Source organism: Bos grunniens, chromosome 8 (genome assembly GCF_055505025.1).
Source record: "Bos grunniens cultivar Pamir isolate PY7600 chromosome 8, Bosgru_T2T1.0, whole genome shotgun sequence".
Classification (NCBI taxonomy): domain Eukaryota; kingdom Metazoa; phylum Chordata; class Mammalia; order Artiodactyla; family Bovidae; genus Bos; species Bos grunniens.
In genome coordinates, this window is record NC_141172.1 from 84,651,228 (window position 1) to 84,671,448 (window position 20,221).

Here is a 20,221-nt window from a genome sequence, read left to right on the forward strand (position 1 = left end):
GGGATAGCCTACATTCACGTCACAGCTGGTAGTGGCACTGGGCACCCCCTCCCCTCTGGAACTTACTGTCCATCTGTAAGAGTGGGATCATGGCAGAGCCTCCTCGTCGGCACAGTGTCTGGCTAGAGTGGGCTAACGCCCTTAGGGCCCCCAGCAGCCAGTCCACGCCTGTGGCAGTGCCTTCCCTTCTGCCTGTCTGGGTGGCAGTGGGGCTGGAGGTCCTGGCTGGGTAGATGGGGGACAGCCTGGAGGGACAAAGGGCATGAGTCAGGAACCACAGAAGCTGAGCCTGCTTGGGGCCCCTGCGAGTGGAGGGGGAGTGGGCATCTGTGCCCAGACTTGGCAGCTGACCCTGTGCATGGGCTATCCTGCAGGCTTTGGCAGAACATGAGGACGAGCTCCCAGAGCACTTCAAACCCTCGCAGCTCATCAAAGACCTCGCCAAAGAGATCCGGCTCAGTGAGGTAGGGCTCACCCTGGTGGCCTGCTGACCCTGCTTGAGGGATGTCTCTGCCTGTCTTCCCTGGTTATCCTGCGAGGGTCGGGCACATGGGAAGCATCCCCTCCCCCAGCCCTCTGGGGCAGGGTCAGCTGCACGATGACGCTGGATCCTCGGCCCTGGTGGCAGACTCACAGTCTCCTGGTGGGATCCTCGGGAATGAGAGAGTGTGGGGATGCTGTGTAGCCCCCCGTGGAGGGGGATGACTCTGCCGCAAGGACTGCTTCAGCCCCTTGAGGCTCAGCTTGTGCGAGCCTGTCCAGCCCCCAGCCTCCCCGTGCCTTGGGGTGGGACAGCAGTCCCCACCAAGGAGGTAGAGTGGTCAAGTGGCTGCTGATGTGGATGGTGTGAGACAGGTGTGAAATTGTCACACGGATGGTATGGATGGTGTGACTGTGTTCATAGACGGTGTAGATGGGTGTGAGCCTGTTATACAGATGGTGTAGGATACGTGTGAGTGTGTCACCAGTGATGTAGACAGATGCTCCTTTTCTGCCTGTTCCCCATGGCCTGGGGCTGTGAGACCCTCCTAGCAGGGCACTCTTGGTCACCTCTTCCTGTCCTTTTCCCAGAATGCCTCCAAGGCCTCCCGACCTGAAGTAACTGCGGCTGTCTCCTCAGACGAGGTCTGTTTTGGGGACCGGGAAAAGGAGGAGCCCCCATCCCCCATTGAGGCCAGCCCTCCGCGGTCCTTCCTGGAGAAAGTGTCCAAAAAAAAGACTCCCAAAACCGTGAAGATGCCCAAGCCGTCCAAAGTTCCTAAGCCCCCCAAGCCCCCCAAGCCTCCCAAGTCACTGAAGCTCAAGGATGGGAGCAAGAAGAAAGGGAAGAAGTGCAGGGGCTCAGCATCACCCACCATCCCCAACCTGGACCTGTTGGAGGCCCACACCAAGGAGGCACTGACCAAGATCGAGCCTCCTAAGAAGGGCAAGGTGGGTGGTCTTGACCTCCCTACCTGTAGTCAGTGGGCCTGCAGACACCTCCGTGGAGCGGGCCTGTGGGCTGGTGCTGGACCTGCTGTGTCCTTGTGCTGGAGACCCAGGGCAGCTGGGCTCTGCCCCAGCAAGCTTGGTGTAGTGGGCAGCTGGGGAGAGACCCTCATGATAAAGGCAGCGGAGTCTGTCCTGGGTCAGGGTGGTACCATCAAGGGTCACCTGGGGGGACAAGCCGGCTGAGTCTTCCCTGGGGCCTAGACATTGGCTGAAACCTAAAGGTGGGTGAGGCACCCAGTGGAGGGCAATGGGGAGGCAGGAGTGGAGGTGATGATGGGCCAGGCTTCCTTGGGGCCCTGAGCCCCTGTGGCAGTAAGAGAGCAGGCCTGGCCTTGAAGTCCCATCAGTGTGAGTAGAGGGTCTTAGGTATGGACTTTGGGAACAGTGAGTCTCTAACAACAGGCCATACTGAATGGTTTCCTGCTAGTGGAACATCATTACCCGATGTTTCAGGGCTTAAGTGGGACAAATGGTTTTTCCTTTTCTCAATGCAAAGAGGGCAGATGAATGTATGAATTAATAGATGGATGAGTGGATGGAAAGAAGAGAGGGAGGAAGGAAGGGTAGGAGGAGGAAGAGTGGTTGAATGAATGGGTGGGTGAATGATTTATGAGTGGGTGAGTGGATGGATGAATGGTTGGTGAATGAATGAGTGGATGGGTGGGTGGATGGATGGATGGTGTGGATGGATGGTGGGTGGGTGGATAGGTGGATAGTGGATGGTGGGTGGGTAGATAGGTGAATAGTGGATGGTGGGTGGGTGGATAGGTGGAGTGGATGGTGGGTGGGTGGATAGGTGGATAGTGGATGGTGGGTGGTGGATAGGTGGATGGTGGATATGTGTGTGGTGGATAATTGGATGGATGGGTGGATGGATGGGTGGGTAGATGGAAGGATGGTGTGGATGGATGGGTGGGTGGGTGGATGGTGGGTGGGTGGATAGGTGGTAGTGGATGGTGGGTGGGTGGATAGGTGGATAGTGGATGGTGGGTGGTGGATAGGTGGATGGTGGGTGGTGGATATGTGTGTGGTGGATAATTGGATGGGTGGGTGGATGGATGGATGGTGTGGATGGATGGGTGGGTGGGTGGATGGTGGGTGGGTGGGTTGGTGGATAGTGGATGGTGAGTGGGTGGATAGGTGGATGGTGGATAATTAGATGGGTGGGTGGATGGATGGTGGGTGGGTAGGTAGATAGTGGATGGTGGGTGGTGGATAGGTGTGAGGTGGATAATTGGATGGGTGGGTGGTGGATAGGTGGATAGTGGATAGTGGGTGGTGGATAGGTAGATGGTGGGTGGTGGATAGGTGTGCGGTGGATAATTGGATGGGTGGGTGGGTGGATGGATGGTGTGGATGGATGGGTGGGTGGGTGGATAGTGGATGGTGGGTGGGTGGATAGTGGATGGTGAGTAGTAGATAGATGGATGGGGGATAATTGGATGGGTGGGCAGATGGACGGATGGCTAGTTGGATATGTGGTTGGGTATATTGATGGATGGATGAACTGATGTATGTAGGCAAGCAGGAGGTGGGGACTCTGTGCTGTAGGGACTTTGTATTGTAGCCTGATGGACCCTGCTGCCCTCCCATGTCTGCTACTAGATCATGGCTAGTATTTTCTAGGCCACAAAGAATGTCCTGAGTGTGCCCAACAAGGAGGTGATCAGCACGCAGAATGACGTGGAGCGGTTGGAAATCCGAGAGCAAACTAAGAGCAAGTCAGAGGCCAAATGGAAGTATAAGGTGAGGTGTGTGTGTGTGCAGGTGTGCTGGTGAGTGAGTCTACCCTCAGGGAGGGCTGTTAGTGAAAGAAGGTGGTGTGTGAGGCAGGTGTGGGCTTGGTGGCGCGTGTGGGGTGTGTCAGGGTGTGTGCTGTGAAGGTCTTTGAGGGTCTGGGTGTGCACGTGGCCTCCTGGAGCCACCTTCTGAGGGTTGGTGTGGGCACATCTTAGCCTAAGAGGATGGACGCTGTTGCCCTTAGTGGCCTGCCCCGGTTCGAGCTGGCAGTCCTGGAGCTGGTCTGTATCCAAGGGCAGTTCCTGTGGACCTGGGGCTGTGGTGGGCCTGGGTCCTTGGGTGACATGTCAGAGGGAGGAGGCTGGCCTGTCCTGCTGCCTCTGCCCACTGGGCACCTGTATGGGGTTCAGGGACGGTCCTGGGTTTGCTTTTCAGAACAGCAAACCCGACTCCCTGCTGAAGATGGAGGAAGAGCAGAAGTTGGAGAAGTCTCCTCTGTCAGGGAACAAGGACACCAAGTTCTCCTTCTCCTTCTCCAACAAGAAACTGCTTGGGTACGTGAGTGCTTGTGCCAGGAGGGGTTGGTTGTACACGCACCACATGTTGCCACACATACCCTGAGCATCTCCTCTCCACATCACACACACACATGCTCTGCTTGTGCACACCTCATACACACACATACACTCGCCTGGAGGACTCTGCAGATGAGCCTCTGTTCTGAGCTAGAGGACAGGCACACCCCTCATGAGGGCCTCACCAGGCTGACCCCTTTCCTGCCTCCTAAACCAAAGAGCTCAGGTAGGTAGGCAGGGAGCAGTGGTGTGTGCGGCAAGGAGGGGAGGGTATGATTGGGCAGATACTAGCCAAGTGCTGTCCTGGGCTGTCACAGAGGACATCGTAGGGGTCAGGATCTTGGCCTAGGAGTCCAGAGGGCAGTGAGGAGAGGCTGGTATGAGCCCAGTACTCTCAAATCCACCTGAAATTATGGCTGTGATTGGGGCCATGGAAGGAGGATTTGTGGGGCCTGGGGTGCTATGGAGTCCGTGGGTGCCCAAGGGAATTGGTGGGAGGGCTTCCTGGAGGAGATGGCCCTAAGCTGAGAGGTGGGGCACCCAGCCTGGGTGGGTCTGTGTGTGTGAGCTGGTGTGTCTAGGTCCCAGACTGTGTAAGGGATCTCGGTCGGCTGACCAGTGTGGTGGGCTGGCCAGATGGGAGGTGGGTGGGCCAGGAGCCCTGTACCCACCGAGAAGCCCCTCGCTGGCCTTCTGGCAGTTGTATGCTAAATCCAAAGTGCAGCGTGGGTGCCTAACAAACAGGAGGTAGACACATCCCAGTGGGAACGGGGCCACTTTGCGCCTGTGGATCTGAGTTTTCTCATCTGCAAAATGGGAGAAGGCCACTTTCAGGCCGCGGGACACAGCCATCAGTGTCTGGTGTGCGCGCAGGGCCCGGCACAGGTGGGCCTGCTTTTCCCAAGAGCTCGTGGCAGTGTGCCAAGGCCTCTTGGCAAGCAGATGGGTTGGATCTGTTGTCATGACTTCACGGCCCTGGGCATGTCCTTGACTTATCTGAAGCTCAGCTGGTGGGTCCCGGGGAGCTTTTGACGGCATTAACTGTATGACTGACTGACCGTGCTAGAGTTTAGAAATGGAAGGGAGAAAAGGAGACATGATTCTATAACCATGTGTGTACACGGGTATGTGTATGTACACGGGTATGTGTGTGTACACGTGTGTGTGTGTTGCATGATGTAACTCATGCCCACACCCAGCAGGGCTCACTGCCAGCTGTCCTCGGTATTTCCACTGTTGGGAACCGGAGCTGTGCCCATTGGGAATTGCAGACGCCTGTGCCCTGCCTGCTCTTCCCCACTGCTGAGTGTGCACTTGTGCCCTCAGCTGACCCCGGGGGCAGCAGCTGGAGCATCGGACTCTGCTCGTTTGCAGTAGCCCTGTGGCCCCAGGAGGGAGATTTGTTACATTGTTCCTACACCTCAGCCCTGAAATTATTTTTCCATAATATCTGTGTGAATAAAAAACCCAGGCCAGTTGGCACTGGCTGTGTCTGACTCTGAGCTTGTATCAGGCCCAGGGCAGGCTGACGGAAGTCCAGCACTCGTCCAGCAGCGAGGATCAGGGGGCAGTTAGGGGCACAACCTCACACAGCCTGAGAAAGGGCCGGGCATGTACCTCGTGGGTTGTGTGCTATCCTTGCTGGGGTCATGGCATTGGAGAGGAGGCTGTAGGGTTGGGAGGGGTCCAGCCCTTACTGTTGGTCTTCCAAGGCCTGTTGAGGGGTGGAGTGCTGGGGGCACTGGCCAGGCTGTGCAGATGCCCACTGACCGGCCCTTTTCTCCCACCCCAGCTCCAAGGCCCTCAAGCCACAGCCCGGCCCAGGGGTGTTCGGGGCCTTGCAGAACTTCAAGGAGGACAAGCCCCAGCCGGTGCGGGATGAGTATGAATATGTGTCGGATGATGGGGAGCTCAAGATTGACGAATTCCCTATTAGGAGAAAGAAAAATGCTCCGAAGAGGGACTTGTCCTGTGAGTTGGGGGGACACGGGGAGGGGGCAGACCCAGCCCCGTAGGAGCCATCCTGGGCATGTGGAGTGGGCGTTGGATGTGGCTGGACTAGGGTCCCCCTGTGCCCCTCCAAAGTTGCCATTGACTCCCATCTGCTCTGCTTTCAGTCCTACTGGACAAGAAGGAGCCGCTGCCCACGCCCGTTACAAAGCCAAAGCTGGACTCGGCGCTCTACAAGGTAAGCGACTGCCTTCTGGGACACTGGTCACGGGAGTGAGCAAGATAGCCATCTCTGTGTCTGGCTGTTCTTGAGGCAGTGGCCCGCCTACCACTTGGTGGGGCATCTCTGACTGAGCCTTCTGGGTGGAGTGCAGAGGGGGAAGTTTTCCTGGGGAAGCTGGCTGGGCTCCAGATGTGGGACTGTGAACCCTGGGGCCCTGCACAAAGGGGCAGAAGCAAAGTCGGGGCTCGTGGAAGGTCTACAGGTGTCTGAGTGGTGGGGCCTCTGGAGCTGCGCTCCTCAGTCAGATCCACGAGTTTCCCTGATGCTTGAGGATGGTAGTACAGAGGGTAGCAGGCCAGGCTGCTGGGGGGTGGGTCTTGCACTGAGGTATGGTGGTTAAGTTAGATGGCCTCCAAGGCCACGCGTGTCCAGCCCAGGATGTGATGGCCATCTCCCAGGAAGCCAAGTTCCAGGAAGACGGGTGATACCATACCTGCAGAGCCCAGGGTGTCCCTGCGGAGCCACCTGCCAGGGGCTGTTAACAGGTGTCCTTCAGGCGCAGGTTCACCCACCTGATCCCTGTCCAACCACGGCAACTCTTCTTGTATCTGTGCTCAATACTGGAGCTCTCACATAAGGTTCTGTAAACCAGGGCTCATCTGGCACAGTGCTGCAGTTGGGGCTGCAGGCTCCCAGCACAAAGCTCAGGCGCCCATGCTCTGCAGTGTGTGTCTGGTCAGTCAGCCTCCCGGTGCTCAGCACAAGGACAAGCTCTTTAAAAACCTCTTTTTCTCACTGGAGTGAAACAGTCCCATCCCTACCCCCAAGCCCTTTTCTGACTGGCTGCTCTGTCCCTACAGCAGAGCGATGACTCCTCTGATGAGGGCTCACTGCACATAGACACGGACACCAAGCCCGCCCGCAATGCCAAAGTGAAGAAGGACAGCGGGGGTTCGGCCGCGGGCATCCTGGACCTGCTTCAGGCCAGCGAGGAGGTTGGCGCACTCGAGTACAACCCCAACAGGTAGGCCTAGTCCCCTCAGGGAACTGGGGGGACTGGGTGCTTCCACAGAGTTGGGCCAAACAGGGCTCCATCAGCCCATGTCCTGGAGGCTGGACAGTCAGAGTGGGACCCCTGCCTGGCAGAGGTGGTGCCAGGTGGCCAGGGAGGTGAGCGGGGGCTGGCTATGTAGGTCCTTCGTGTTGCAGAGCTCCTGTGTGAGGAGTCTGTGGGGCCTCCATATCTGTGTGCCTGCGGGAAAGCAGGGCCAGGCTGGGTACCTGGAGGGTATCAGGGTTTTTCCAGACTGGGACGTCCAGCTGTCTCTGCCTCGTCATTTCCCAAATGCCATAAAAATGACCTAAGAAAATTCCACAGTGTCTGCCTGGTGTTAGGGTAAAGAGCATTCATGGGCCTCTCTGGGACTCCAAGCTGGCTTCCCTGCAGAGCCGTCATCTGCAGCAAGGGAGATGATGGCTTCAGAGCTTGGGATGTGAGAGCCCATTCCATGAGAAAGGGCTGGATAGGCCAGGGTCCCAGATTCCCACCCCAACTGGGAGTGTGTGGGAGCTAAGCCAGGCTACCCTTGAGACCTGTTTGAGTCCACATGTGAGGCCTCAGGAGCCCACTCACTGCTGGTGTATATACTGCCCTTTCCTGGAGGCCCTGAGCTTCCAGGCGATCAGGCAGGCCAGGACATGTGTCTGCTCAGCTCAGGTAGTCCTCCCTGCCTAGGCCTGCCCAGTTTCAATCCTTTGATTTGAGAGAAATGGATTAATTCTCTTGGGCTTTTGCATTGGATGGGAGGCCATGGGGCTTTTCTCATGATTGTCGTTATTTAGTTGCTCAATCATACCTGACTCTTTGTCACCCCATGGACTGTGGCCCACCAGGCTCCTCTGTCCATGGGATTTCCCAGGCAAGAATACTGGAGTGGTTTGCCATTTCCTTCCCCAGGGGATCTTCGCAACCCAGGGATTGAACCCGAGTCTCCTGCCTTGTAGGTGGATTCTTTACCACTGGGCCACCAGGGAAGCCCCTTTTCTCAGGATGGTCCCAGTTAAATTCCTTTTTGGTCCCAATTGGCCCCAGTTGGCTCTTGCTTTTAAGCATCATGGGACATTTTTTTTTTTTTCCACATGGAATTTCTACAAGTACCACAGACAGACCAAGGGACGGGGGCCTGTGTCCCCTGCAGCCTCCCCATTCTGGAAGTGTCTGCTACCATGGTGAGGGCTGGCTCCCCTCTTAGTTCTTGAGTCATCAGGAGATTCCTGCTGCATTGATGGGGAAACTGAGGCTGAGAGAGCTTAGGTGACTTGCTCAAGGCCACACAGCTAGGAGGCAGCAGAGGCAGGACTAGCGTCTCCATTTGCTAATGATGGAGCCTAAGCGTGGGGGTTCTGGAAGGCTGACCTTGCTAGATGGTGTCATCCAGCCAGGGGGGGTGACTTGGCCTGAGGGAGGCAGGGCTTACGTGGTCTGATCCGGGTTTGGTCCTCCAGATCTGCCTTTCAGCCCGTGCTACCAGGATTAAGGTCTGAGGGCTACCTGGGCCGGTGGAGGCACATGTCTGCCCCATCTCAGACAGTGGGGCCCCAGCAGGAGGATTAGGGCTTGATTGAAAAGCGTTCTTCCTAAATCAAATGGTTGTATTTTCTTTCACAGATTATCATTTTTTGTGCAGTGTTATGCTCACAGATAGCCATAGGTGCCTTTTCTCATGGGAGTGGAGTATGGTTGGAGGCTGCTACAGAGCTGTGGGGTACAGATTTCCTGTTCAGCATGAAGTGGTTTCTGTAGATAAGGCAGACCCAAGCCCCTCAACTGCAGAGATGCCTCGGTGGTGGCAGGAGGGACCCTGGCCTGAGACCCCTTTGCTGGGAGGAGAAGCCTGGCTGTGAGCCCCCTTCTGCTGGAGGGGCTGGTGCCCGGGCTGGCCCCACATCTCTTCAGAGGTGCCTCTCTTCTGGGAATGCTCTGGCTAGCTGGCACCTCAGTGACGGAATGATGCTCACCCAGGTCCCCTGTGAGCTCCATGGAGAGCTCCCCCCAAAACTGGATGAGGGCAGATGAGGCTGGTGCCAGAACTCTGCCCGGAGCTGGGACACAGGGCCTGCAGCCTGGGCTCCTGACTGAGCAAGGGCATGGCCTGTTGGGAGAGGGCGGCCAGTCTGTGGACGCGCTGTGAACTGATCTGTAGGTACACACGTGTGTGCTCACACACGCCTGCACACGTGCACGTGTGCCTGCCGGGGCTGGCCTCCTTGGCCGCCGCAGGCAGTTCCTTTCCCAAGTCTCCCATTTGGAGTGTAGGTCAGTGTTTGATGGTCCATTTGCTCTGTTTTAAGTATTTGCTTTTTTGGAAAAAACAGCTGAAGAAAATGGAGGAAAATATGTTAATTTCTTGTGGATGGTTTGCTTAGTGTTTACCGCCGGGGGGGAAGGAGAGGATTTTGGTATGATAATTGGAGGATTAAGGTATTATTTTCCATGCACACTGGTTAGACTTTGCTCCTTGATTTGCCGGCCCACGTGGCCAGTCTGCAGCCCTGGGCTCCAAGACCCCTCCCTCTCAGTTGCAGCTGAGCTGGGCTGGGACCACGACGTCCAGATGGCACAGGCAGGCGGCTGGCTTCCATGCTGGCTCCCGGAGGACCCTCGTGGTGGGTGTCCTGGCCCCCACCCTGCCATCCCTGCAGGAAGCCTGGCATTTGTCCAGGCCATAAGGCTGGGTGAGGATGCCTGGGACCTTCAGGGCCTCATCTGCAGAGCACTGGAGAGCCTGGTGCAGAGCGTGGGGGGCCATCTATCAGCTCTTGCTGGCTCTCGTACTTGGCCGGGCTGGGGGTGGGGGGGTCCATCCCTGCTCAGAAAGCATCAGTGATGATGGTATAGCAATGATACTACCACTCCCAAATGCCATGTGCTCCTGACTGGGTCTGGGTATCCCTCTGCCTTCATGGCACGGGACAGTGGGGGTTGGGAGGACACTGGGGCAGGTGGAAGGTCTGGTGGAGAGCTCCTAACTCTCCACAGCGGTCTGATCATACTTGATTTTTCCCACTGTTTGTGGCTTTGGAACCATAATCCATCCGCTTCTAGCAAAAGCCCAAAACACTGCGGTCCAGTACGTCTTGGGTGGGGCTGGGGGAAGCGGTATTCATGGAGGACTGCCCAGAGAGGCGCCCGCCCGTCGCTGCCTCCTGGCTTAGGGCAGAGTCCCTGGCCTGGAGCCCAGCAGTACCCCTCGCAGGATGACTTTTGTCCAAACTTGTCTCGGTGGGCCCCCAGGAACACAGGGGACCACCCTCTGTGTCTGTGCTTCCTGGGGCCAGCTCTATCTCCCTTTACTCTCCAACCTCAGTCTTGGGAACTTTATGTCTGAGCAGGGATTTCTTCTCATTTTAATGTCTTACTAGAGATGCTTCAAACACTTCTTGGAAGTTGGGGAGGGGGCAGGGACCATGCAGAACCACCAGCGTGGTTCTGTGGGTACACTTTTGGGTGCTGCTTTTGTGTTCTGGCAGCCCTGTGGGTGTGTCCATCCCCCAGGGGCACATGGGGCAGGCTGGAGGGGGCCTGAGTGTCACACATGCAAGACGGGCCCACTGCTGGGCCTCCTGGGCCTCCTGGGTCTGTGACCAGGGAGGAGAGCCAAGCATTGCGCCATTCCAGGCCCTGCTTCCTCAGGAACCAGGGGGCAGTGAGAGGTATGGCCAGGCTCCCCAGAGGCTGGGGTGGACTCTCCTGACCCAGGTGGAAAAATGTCTGGGGTGATGGGCAAGGGTGAGGGTGTGGGTGCAGATGCAGTCATAAAAAGATGGTGTGGGTCACCTGGGGAGATCGAGTGCCATGGGAGGGAGCGGGCTGAGCCGCTCCATCTCAGGTGCTGGATGAGATGTGGGGGAAGCACCCACGACTGGGGCTTAGTGCAGGAGCCCATGGTGGGCGCAGGGGTGCACAGAGAATGGAAGAGGGAGGGAGAGGTGGCCTGGGTCCTTGGGGGGATTCTGCTTATTGACCTCATGATGGGAGAGATCAGGAGCACCTTTGTCTGCCTCTCCCTCGTCCCCTCCCTCCACTTTCCCCTCCCTTTTTTCTCTATTTATGCCCCTCTCTGTCCCAAGGCCTCCAGCTCTCCCTTCGATGTTGGGGGATGGGGGGCAGAGGGTAGAGGAAGCGGGTAGCTGGTCCTTTCTATGGGGAAATGATCAGCCCCCACCGTCCTCCCCCCACGCCCTCTGCTGGCTGCTGAGAGGGAGGATGTGTGGGCCATGGGCTGAGTGCCTGTCTCTCTGTGCCTCCAGCCAGCCCCCCGCCTCCCCCAGCACACAGGAAGCCATTCAGGGAATGCTGTCCATGGCCAACCTGCAGGCTTCCGACTCCTGCCTGCAGACCACGTGGGGTGCTGGCCAGGCCAAGGGCAGCTCGCTGGCCGCCCATGGTGCCCGGAAGAACGGGGCTGGTGGGAAGAGCGCAGGCAAGCGGTTGCTGAAGAGGGCGGCCAAGAACAGCGTGGACCTGGACGATTATGAGGAGGAGCAGGACCACCTGGACGCCTGCTTCAAGGACTCGGACTATGGTGAGTGCTGCTGTGCAGGGAGAGGTGCCTGTCCTGGGTGCTGGGAGCCAGACCCTCTTGCGGATGTAATTCACAGGCCTTAGATGTTGCCCTTTAGAAGCATGCAACTCAGTGGTGCTTAGTGTATTCAGAGGGATGGGTCTGCTGCCGTCAGCACCCCCAACTGGAGAACATTTCATCAAAGGAAACCCTGCCCTCTGTCCATTAAGAGTCAATTTGCCTCCCCTGATTTACGCTGCTGCTACTGCTGCTGCTGCTAAGTCTCTTCAGTCGTGTCCGACTCTGTGCGACCCCATAGACGGTAGCCCACCAGGCTTCCCCGTCCCTGGGGTTCTCCAGGCAAGAACACTGGAGTGGGTTGCCATTTCCTTCTCCAGTGCATGAAAGTGAAAGGTGAAAGTGAAGTCGCTCAGTCGTGTCCGACTCTAGTGACCCCATGGACTATAGCCTACCAGGCTCCTCTGTCCATGGGATTTTCTAGGCAAAAGTACTGGAGTGGGGTGCCATTGCCTTCTCCGTGATTTACACTGATTTATGCCAACTCATAGATTTTTCTCATCTGGATGTGTCATGTGAACAGAATTGCACAGTACTTGGTCTTTGGTGCTTGGCCTCTTTCATTAGCATAGTCTTTTTTTTTTAAACTTATAGTAACACATTATTCATTTATTTATGCATTTTTTTTTTTTTGGCTGCACTGGGTCTTCATTGGTGCGTGTGGGCTTTCTCTAGTTGCGGTGAGCGGGGTCGACCCTTCCTTGCGGTGCACCAGCTTCTCATTGTGGTGGCTTCTCTTGTTGAGGAGCACAGGCTCTAGGCACACAGGTTCAGTACTTGCAACACACAAGCTCAGTAGCTGCGGTGTGTGGGCTCTGGCATGCCCAGGCTTCATCTAGTCACACAGGTTTCAGTACTTGCAACACACAAGCTCAGTAGCTGCGGTGTGTGGGCTCTGGCACGTGCAGGCTTCATTGGTTGTGTCACACGGGCTTTGTTGCTCCAGAGCATGTGAAATCTTCCTGGACCAGGGATTGAACCTGTGTCCCCTGCATTGGCAGATGGATTCTATACCACCAGGGAAGTCCTCCTTAGCATACTCTTTAGGCTCCATCCACATTGTAGCACATGTCAGCTTTGTTCCTTTTACTAGCTGGATAACATTCCACTGTGTGGACACACCACATTTGTTTATCCCTTTGTCCATCCCCAGGCACTTGGATGGCTTCCACCTTTCGGCAGTTGTGAATAGTGCTACTGCGGGGGGTTTTGTGTGGCCTGTATCTGTGGTGTCTGCCTGGGTCGCTGCCTAAGGCACCTTCTGAGAAGGTATAGCCACTATGAAGTGGCTATACCATTTCATAGACACATTGAGACCACATCCATTCTGCGTCTGTGTAAACAGAAACCAAGGCCCAGAGTGGCTCTGTGGCCTGAGTCTGAGGTGGGCAGTAAGTTGGCAACTGGGCCATAGCTGTGGCCTCTGCTCAGGGGCATGGCCACTCACCTCACACCGTAGCCCCTCCAGGCCCAGCGCTTCAGGTTCCAATACGATCTGAAGGAGTTGCTGTTGGCTGCCTGGGAGGAGACTTGGAGCAAGGACCCACCTCCATGCCTTGGCCCACTGCCCGGGATGTCCCAGTCCCCACGGGCTGCGGTGTGCTTCTCAGGGCGAGGGGCCATGTGCTGCCCGCATGGCGCAGGGCCTGTCTTTAGTGCAGTCCTGATGGTGTGAGGCTGCACCTCTGTCCTAGAGAGCCCTCCCGCGGTGACGCTGGGCCTGTCCTATCTGGTGGACACTTCCAGGCCTCACTGGCGGGGGCTGTCATGGTCTGACAGTGGGGTGAACTCCATTTTGGGGGTGCCCTTGGGACATGGGTCAGGTCCTGGGGGTTAAACCTATTGATAATAGGAGGAGGCACCCAGTGAGTCACCCAGGACTGCTGTGTGGGTCTCCCTGCTCTAGAGACTTGTCGAGGAGAGTCTGGGGTCCTTCAGAGCCAGCTGGCTCCATGGACATCAGAGGTTCCCTTCTCTGACAGTAACAGAAGAGATGTCTTGAGAACTGGGCATTCAAGTGGGTGTGGCGGCCAGGCTGGCATAGGCGTGGCTGGTTGGGTGGCCATGGGGGCTGGATGGAACCCATTGTCTGGCCTCTCTGGACCCCAAGGGGTGCCTGGGCTGGACGATTTCAGAGGCCACCTGTGCCTGTGCATGGGACAGCCACTCCGGGAGGGCTGGTACTATGGAGCCTGAAGACGGCCCCAGGGGTGCCAGTCATAGGGTCTGCCAGCAGCCTGCAGCTCCCGTCCTGCTGGGGCCACACCAGCAGCTCAGTCCTTCCTCCTCTTTCCGCCTCTAGTTTACCCCTCCCTGGAGTCGGATGAGGACAGTCCTGTTTTCAAGTCCCGGTCCAAGAAGAGGAAAGGCTCGGATGACGCCCCCTATAGCCCGACAGGTAGTGCTGGGGGCTGGGAGGGGAGCTCTGTCCACACGGAATGCCAGCAGTCGTGTTGCACACCCACTGGCTCTGTGGCTCAGACAGGGTGTCTGTTGAGCCCCGACTGGGCTCCACTTCAATCCCAGGACCTCAGCCAAGTGCTCTCGCAAACACTCAGAGGCATCCCAGCTCCTGCCAGTAGGGCAGTGCAATGTCGCTGTGGTGCGCTGGCCCTCTGCCTTGGCTCTCCTTGACGAGCATCCCTGGGTGGGTCCCGTTTGCCCCTGGCCCCCAGCATGGCAGCCAACAGAGTGGGGTCTGGTTCCCCTAACACACTCCCTTCCTGACCCTTCCTGTCCTGCTGGTGGAGGGCAACCACCCCCACACGAGGTTGGGGCTATTGCTGACCTTCCCCAAAATGTGACTTGTCCCTGGGATTCAGGGACAGATTAGGGCAAGGCTGGGAGATCCAGGAGGGTGCTCAGGCACTGGGTGGCGACTCGAGGAAGGCTGACCTTCTTTCCTACAGCGCGGGTTGGCCCATCGGTGCCAAGGCAAGACAGGCCTGTGCGCGAGGGGACCAGAGTGGCCTCCATTGAGACTGGGCTGGCAGCTGCCGCAGCCAAACTGTCGCAGCAGGTGAGGAGAGCGTTCGCCTGGGCTTGGGCTCCCCAGTGCCTTTGCTCCCCCCACTGTCATGCACGGGGAGCGTCCCCCTGGGCTTAGGCTCCCCGATGCCTTTGCCCCCCACTCTCATGCACGGGGAGCGTCCGCCTGGGCTTGGGCTCCCCAGTGCCTTTGCTCCCCCCACTCTCATGCACGGGGATCACCCAGGCTGGGGCTGTCACGGCCTGGTTCCTTCAGGCTCCCAGGTCCATGCTAGTGGGAAGCAGAGAAGCTGGAAACTGGTGTCAGAAGTCCCATGGTAGCTCACAGTAGGGTGGTGGGGAATGGGGGGTTCGGGAGATGGGGGAGGGGCCCATACTACATGTCCTCCAGTAGGTGAGCTCAGATTGGGCAGGGTCTGTCCACACTACAGCTGAGTGCTGATGCTGTGTCCTGGACGTCCCCATGTCCAGGATGGCTGGCCTCACAGAGCAGGGCCTGGTGGTCCCTCCACAGACCCCAGAACTGTTCTGCAGGGCTCGTGGTGGCTGGAGATGGGCTTGGGCATGGTCCAGCCCTTTTTGCTCCTGCAGTGCTGACTTGCTCAGCTCCATGGGAGAAGCCTTGTCCACAGTAGACCAGGCTGCTCCCCGGTTGCAGTCTGCTCCCCAGGGTCTGGGTCTGGCCAGCCCTGTGCGGTGACACACCTGCATGCTTTGTTCAAAGGAGGAGCAGAAAAGCAAAAAGAAAAAGAACACCAAAAGGAAGCTGGCTCCCAACACCACCTCCCCCTCTGCCTCCGCCTCTGCCGGCACCACCTCAGCCAGCACCACCTCGGCCTCCACCACCTCGGCCTCCACCACCTCGGCCTCCACCACCCCGGCCTCCACCACTCCGGCCTCCACCAGCACGGCCAGCAGCCAGGCCTCACAGGAGGGCAGCTCACCTGAGCCCCCGCCAGAGTCCCACAGCAGCAGCCTGGTCGACCATGAGTACACAGCAGCTGGCACCTTCACTGGGGCCCAAGCCGGCCGTGCCTCTCAGCCCATGGCCCCCGGGGTCTTCCTCACGCAGAGGAGGCCCTCCTCATCATCCCCCAACAACACCGCTGCCAAAGGTACCTTGCTTGCTGACCCTGAGTTGCCTGTGAGTGACCATAGGTCTCTGTCCCTGCAGCCATGAGTTTCTGTGGCCAGGCCCTCAGTCAGTGTGTGAAAGAAATGGCTCCTTTCAAGACTGAGACCTCTGGTTACTCGCCGGGGGGTGGGGGGGTGGGGGCTGGTTCTGGGTACCTTGGAGCTAGGTCCATTCCTTTAGACTACCAGGGCCTTGGCTTTGGGTCCTGGCTTGGAGACAGAGTGTGGTTGATGGTTTGTTGAGGGTTCACTGGGAGTGGCCTAGGGTGACCCAGGCTCCTCCATGTGATTTAGGAGTGGGACAGTTGGCTGGGTCCTATGGTACCCCCACTGTCACCCCAGGCCCACTGTGCCCCGGCCGTGAGCCCCAGCCAGCCATGGACATGGGGGGGGGGGGTAGCTCCAGGTTGCCCTAATGCCATCCCTGGACTGTCCCTGCTGCACACGCCATGCCCCAGCCCCTTGTCGACACAGTCTCTGAGTGGGGCATTTTGTCGACAGTTGATGGTTTTGGAGGGATGCAGAGCTCACTGTGCTTGGGCATTGCACGCCCATCTTACAGAAAGGATGTGGGCTCAGTGAGGGATTACAGACCCCCCCATATGCTGCTCCTCTCACTCACCTGTCTTTTTTGTGTCTCCACCTCCACCAGGAAAACGTACAAAAAAGGGCATGGCCACTGCCAAACAGAGGCTTGGGAAAATTTTGAAAATTCATCGGAATGGAAAACTACTCCTTTAAAGTTTGGAAAGCCAGGATCCTTCTGCTCCACTCAGGACCCCCGGAGCCCCGCTAGAACATCAGCCCCCAGGAGGGTGGCCTTGCTGCCTCACCCAGGGAGGGCCTGGCCTCCTCCCAGCAACCACCCCCCTCACATGAGCATCTGTTGCTTCAGCAGGCGGAGCTTGCCAATGTGGACAGACGTCCTTTCTCAAGTTGCTTAGAGTGACCAGTTCCCGAAACGTGGCCCTGCCCGTTTGAGGACCATTCCAGTTTCAGGACAGCCTCCAGGCATCCCCGAGCATGGGTGTGATTGCAGGGCCTCTGCAGCTCTGCTGGCAGCATGAGTCCTTCAAGGAAGGAGGAGTGAGCCAATGCTCACCAGGCCCAGAGTCTGAGCTGGCCACAGACTGGTAGCCTCCAGAGGCTTAAAAAAAGGCAAAGAACACTAGAGAGGAAGAGGAGGAGAAATCGGGGTGTGTATGTGCCCCCCTTTTCTTCCCAAGTGATTCTCAGACAAGTCCAGAGAGTGTTCGGTCCGGTTAGGAGAGGAGCCTCTGTGCTCTCCAGATAGTGGGTGGTGGGCCGGATGGTGGGTATTGTGCCCTGAATGTCTGGGGCATTTCTTGGGGCCGGCTGGGGCTGGCAGCAGGGTCAGTGTGTCAGTGGGGGCGAACTGGAGCCATCATGGGGTCCCCGGGGAAGGGCTTGGGCCCAGCCACAGTGTGGCATCCCGGGGGCCCAGGCTAAGCCACGTGGGTGGGCCTCATCCAGCCTGACCATCTATACTCCGAGAAGCACTTCCCAGCCAAAGCACTCCGCCATATGCCTGGTGGGGCAGTTGGTGGCCGGGTGGCCGAGGACTTGGGGCCAGGCACTTCTATCTTGTCACTTGTCGAGTGCACGGGTGGCTCCTGGACCACGCGTCTGCCCATCGACATGGAGGGGCTGGATTTGTTTCTCAGGCAATCCTGTATTTTAATTTTAGATGTATTTCCTGAAGCATATTTTTCATAGAATGTAGCGTGTAAATAGCTTTTTAAATAACTTCTTTTTTATAAGAGTAAAAGTATCTTTAGGAATTTCTTTCTATAGAGTCCTTCATTAACATTTATACGAGTTTTTTGCCGAGTATGATGAACAGTTGGGTTTCCGATGCTTTTCCTTTTCCTTCTTTCTTTGTATTATTATGGTTATTATTATTATTTTTTCTTTTAGGAACTAAGGTATTGCCTGAAAAACAAGTGATGTCTGTGCAGCCTTATATCTGTCTTGACAGAAGCAAACAGTACACAAAAGATCTATTTCAGACACATTTGAAGAGGAATCTTCAACTTGAATACCAGCTCTTTCTTTCCTTCTTGTTGATGAAGGGGGTGGGGTACAGTTATTTTACTAGCACCTTGTGAAGTGTTTCTGTGTTTTGTGATGCTGTAATTTATTAATGTTTGTAGCTTTTTATATTTGTACATTTCTTATGAGCTTTGTTTATATGCCCATCCCTGGGTGTTCTGTCCATGAGGAGAGGCAGCTTTGTGTGGGCCTTGCCATCCTTGCTCATCCTGTTTGGGGGACACAGCCCCGGGGCCCAGAGGCTGGAAGGGGCGAGCCTCACGGGGCCCTGACTATTCTGACCCAGCGTTTTGAAGGTTTCCTTTCCTGTCCTTGTTGAACATTTATATAATCTAACCTGGCCATCAAGCTGTTCTCTCTCTTCCTCTCTTTTATTTTTTTAATTTTATTATTATTATTTTGGCAACATGTACATTTCTAACAAAGTTTATTGTGGCTATTAAAGTGTTTTATTTCCCAATTCATATTACTCTTGTATCGAGTCCATGAGGTCTAAGGTAACTTAGATCAAAGTTTTAAAAGAGTAAAAATATTTCCGGTTTTGTACAGAACCACGTCTTTGTCGTTTTTGCCTCGTTCGCTGTTGTCCACTCTGCAGTGAAGATGGTGGGGGTCTTGGACACTGGGGAGAGGAGTGGACCAGTGTGGTGGGCTGGGTTTAAGGGTGGGCAGTCAGGCCAGGCCCCCTACCAAGGCCCAGGCCCTGGCTGCCAACATTCCCCTTGGAAAGCCCTTGGATTGCCCACAGGGCATAGGTACTTCCCTGTACCCCAAAGCTACAGCACCCTGAGCCAGCCTGTAGGAGCAGGCAGAAGAGACCCTTGGTCAGAGTGGGCAGCCTTTGAGACCCTGGCAATACCAGCCCCAGCACCAAGCATCCTTAGGTGCCCGTAGAACATTCTTGGTGTCTTAGTGTTCACAGGCGTGCAGTTTAGCGAGTCCAGTGACAGGCACCCGAGAATGTGTGCAGGATTTCAGTCTAAATCTGATGTTATTTACAACAGATGAACAAAAGCAGATCCCCCATCCCACCCTAACAGATGCACAGTGAAGGGCACAGTGAAGATCGAAGATTAGGGAGAAAGAGCAGCTAGCCGGAGGGGCCCGCCACAGAGGAGACTTTGGGCCCACTCTGGGGCTGCCCCAGCTGCCTGGCACCTCAGACTTTGCTGGGCCCTGGGATAAAGTGTTCAGCTGCACAGCCTGAATCTGCTCTGCTGGACCCCACAACTGGGGCCTCTGCACACTCCCAGGTTAGGCACTCACCCTGTCTGGCAGCTCTCCTGTCCTTGCCCAGATCCAGCCAGATTCTGCCCTGAGGATCCTCCAGGGGTCCCCACACCCTCATCCCATAGCCGCCAAAGGACTGGGCTGAGCCCTGGGTTGTTCTGTGCATCCTGCCCGCCAGGACTGGCTCTGGCTGCCCAGCCTCTGAGTTGGAGTCCTTGAGGCTGAGTTATCTGGGTGCTCCTTGGGTCTCCCCACCCTAGCATGGCTGTGGGGATTGTGTCTTCAGAGGGCCACTTGGGACCTAGGGCCCTGGGCTTGGGGAGGGCTCCCAGAAGGTGCCCAGAGTCTCTTCCCTGGCCCTAGGCCCTGTCCTGGGCTGTACCCACATCATCCTGGGGCAGCCTGGCCTAGTTGAGCCCTGGGCCCTCCCTCTAACCCCAGCAGTCCAGGTGTCCAGGAATGACTATAGGTGGACCCAGGCTGTGCATTTCTCGGTATGCCTGTAGCAGGGGCAGCAAGGGGCCTGTGTTGCTCCATGCTTGGTGCTCACTGTGGCCCTTCCGGGGTCTTCTCATCTTCATGCAAGGCCACTGAGAAAGCTCCCTGCCTGGCCCCACGGACCCAAGCCCTCATTTGACAGATAAACTAAGGCTCAGACTGAAGCCCTCTGTGGATGAGACTTGAGTGCTCCGGGATCGTCCCTTGCTCAATCATTATTTCTCAACCTCCTGGCAACAGGTGGCTGGCCATGTAAGTGGAACACCACCATCGTATCAAGGCAGCCCCAGGGGGCCACAGGATGCTGGCAGCAGGGTCCTGAAGAGCCATCTGACCAGCAACAAGCTTCTCAAAAGGAAACAAAGGGTTGCATGTTAAGCCTGAGATGCTGGAGCTGTTTGTTTGTTATTGCAGGCTGCCCTAGCTCTGCCTGTGACTCGTGAGTGGCTGGGGTCCTGTGCATTGAACATGGCATAAATAACAAATTGCCTCAACTCAACTTACAAAGTTGAGCTGAATTTTACAGTCATTTTCCTGAGCACCCATTGAGTTCCAGGCTCCATGTTGAGAAACTTACAGAGGCTTCCTCAGGGTCGATTTCACCAGGGGAAATTCTGCCTCACCTGCGGCTCACTGTCACCTGCTCCCTTGTGCGGTGGGACAGTCTGTGATGAGAC

At 56.7% G+C, this 20,221-nt stretch overlaps 1 protein-coding gene across 7 annotated transcripts in view; it reads left to right on the forward strand.

Annotated features, from left to right (window-relative positions):
• Window positions 1-18,367, forward strand: part of PHF2 (PHD finger protein 2) — a 93,333-nt gene extending 74,966 nt beyond the window's left edge. For 3 of the 7 annotated variants that reach the window (XM_086315632.1, XM_086315637.1, XM_086315636.1), the window contains exons 11-22: window positions 375-464; window positions 1,072-1,431; window positions 3,118-3,237; window positions 3,667-3,785; window positions 5,599-5,777; window positions 5,924-5,994; window positions 6,840-7,003; window positions 11,290-11,564; window positions 13,924-14,019; window positions 14,531-14,640; window positions 15,334-15,724; window positions 16,396-18,367. In XM_086315632.1, coding sequence (XP_086171758.1) covers window positions 375-464; window positions 1,072-1,431; window positions 3,118-3,237; window positions 3,667-3,785; window positions 5,599-5,777; window positions 5,924-5,994; window positions 6,840-7,003; window positions 11,290-11,564; window positions 13,924-14,019; window positions 14,531-14,640; window positions 15,334-15,724; window positions 16,396-16,484 — 2,064 coding nt within the window. In that variant the 3' untranslated portion in view covers window positions 16,485-18,367. The remainder of the gene's footprint in view (window positions 1-374; window positions 465-1,071; window positions 1,432-3,117; window positions 3,238-3,666; window positions 3,786-5,598; window positions 5,778-5,923; window positions 5,995-6,839; window positions 7,004-11,289; window positions 11,565-13,923; window positions 14,020-14,530; window positions 14,641-15,333; window positions 15,725-16,395) is intronic. The other 4 variants (XM_086315638.1, XM_086315633.1, XM_086315635.1 and 1 more) reach the window with 3 other exon arrangements.
• Window positions 18,368-20,221: the final 1,854 nt, after the last annotated feature.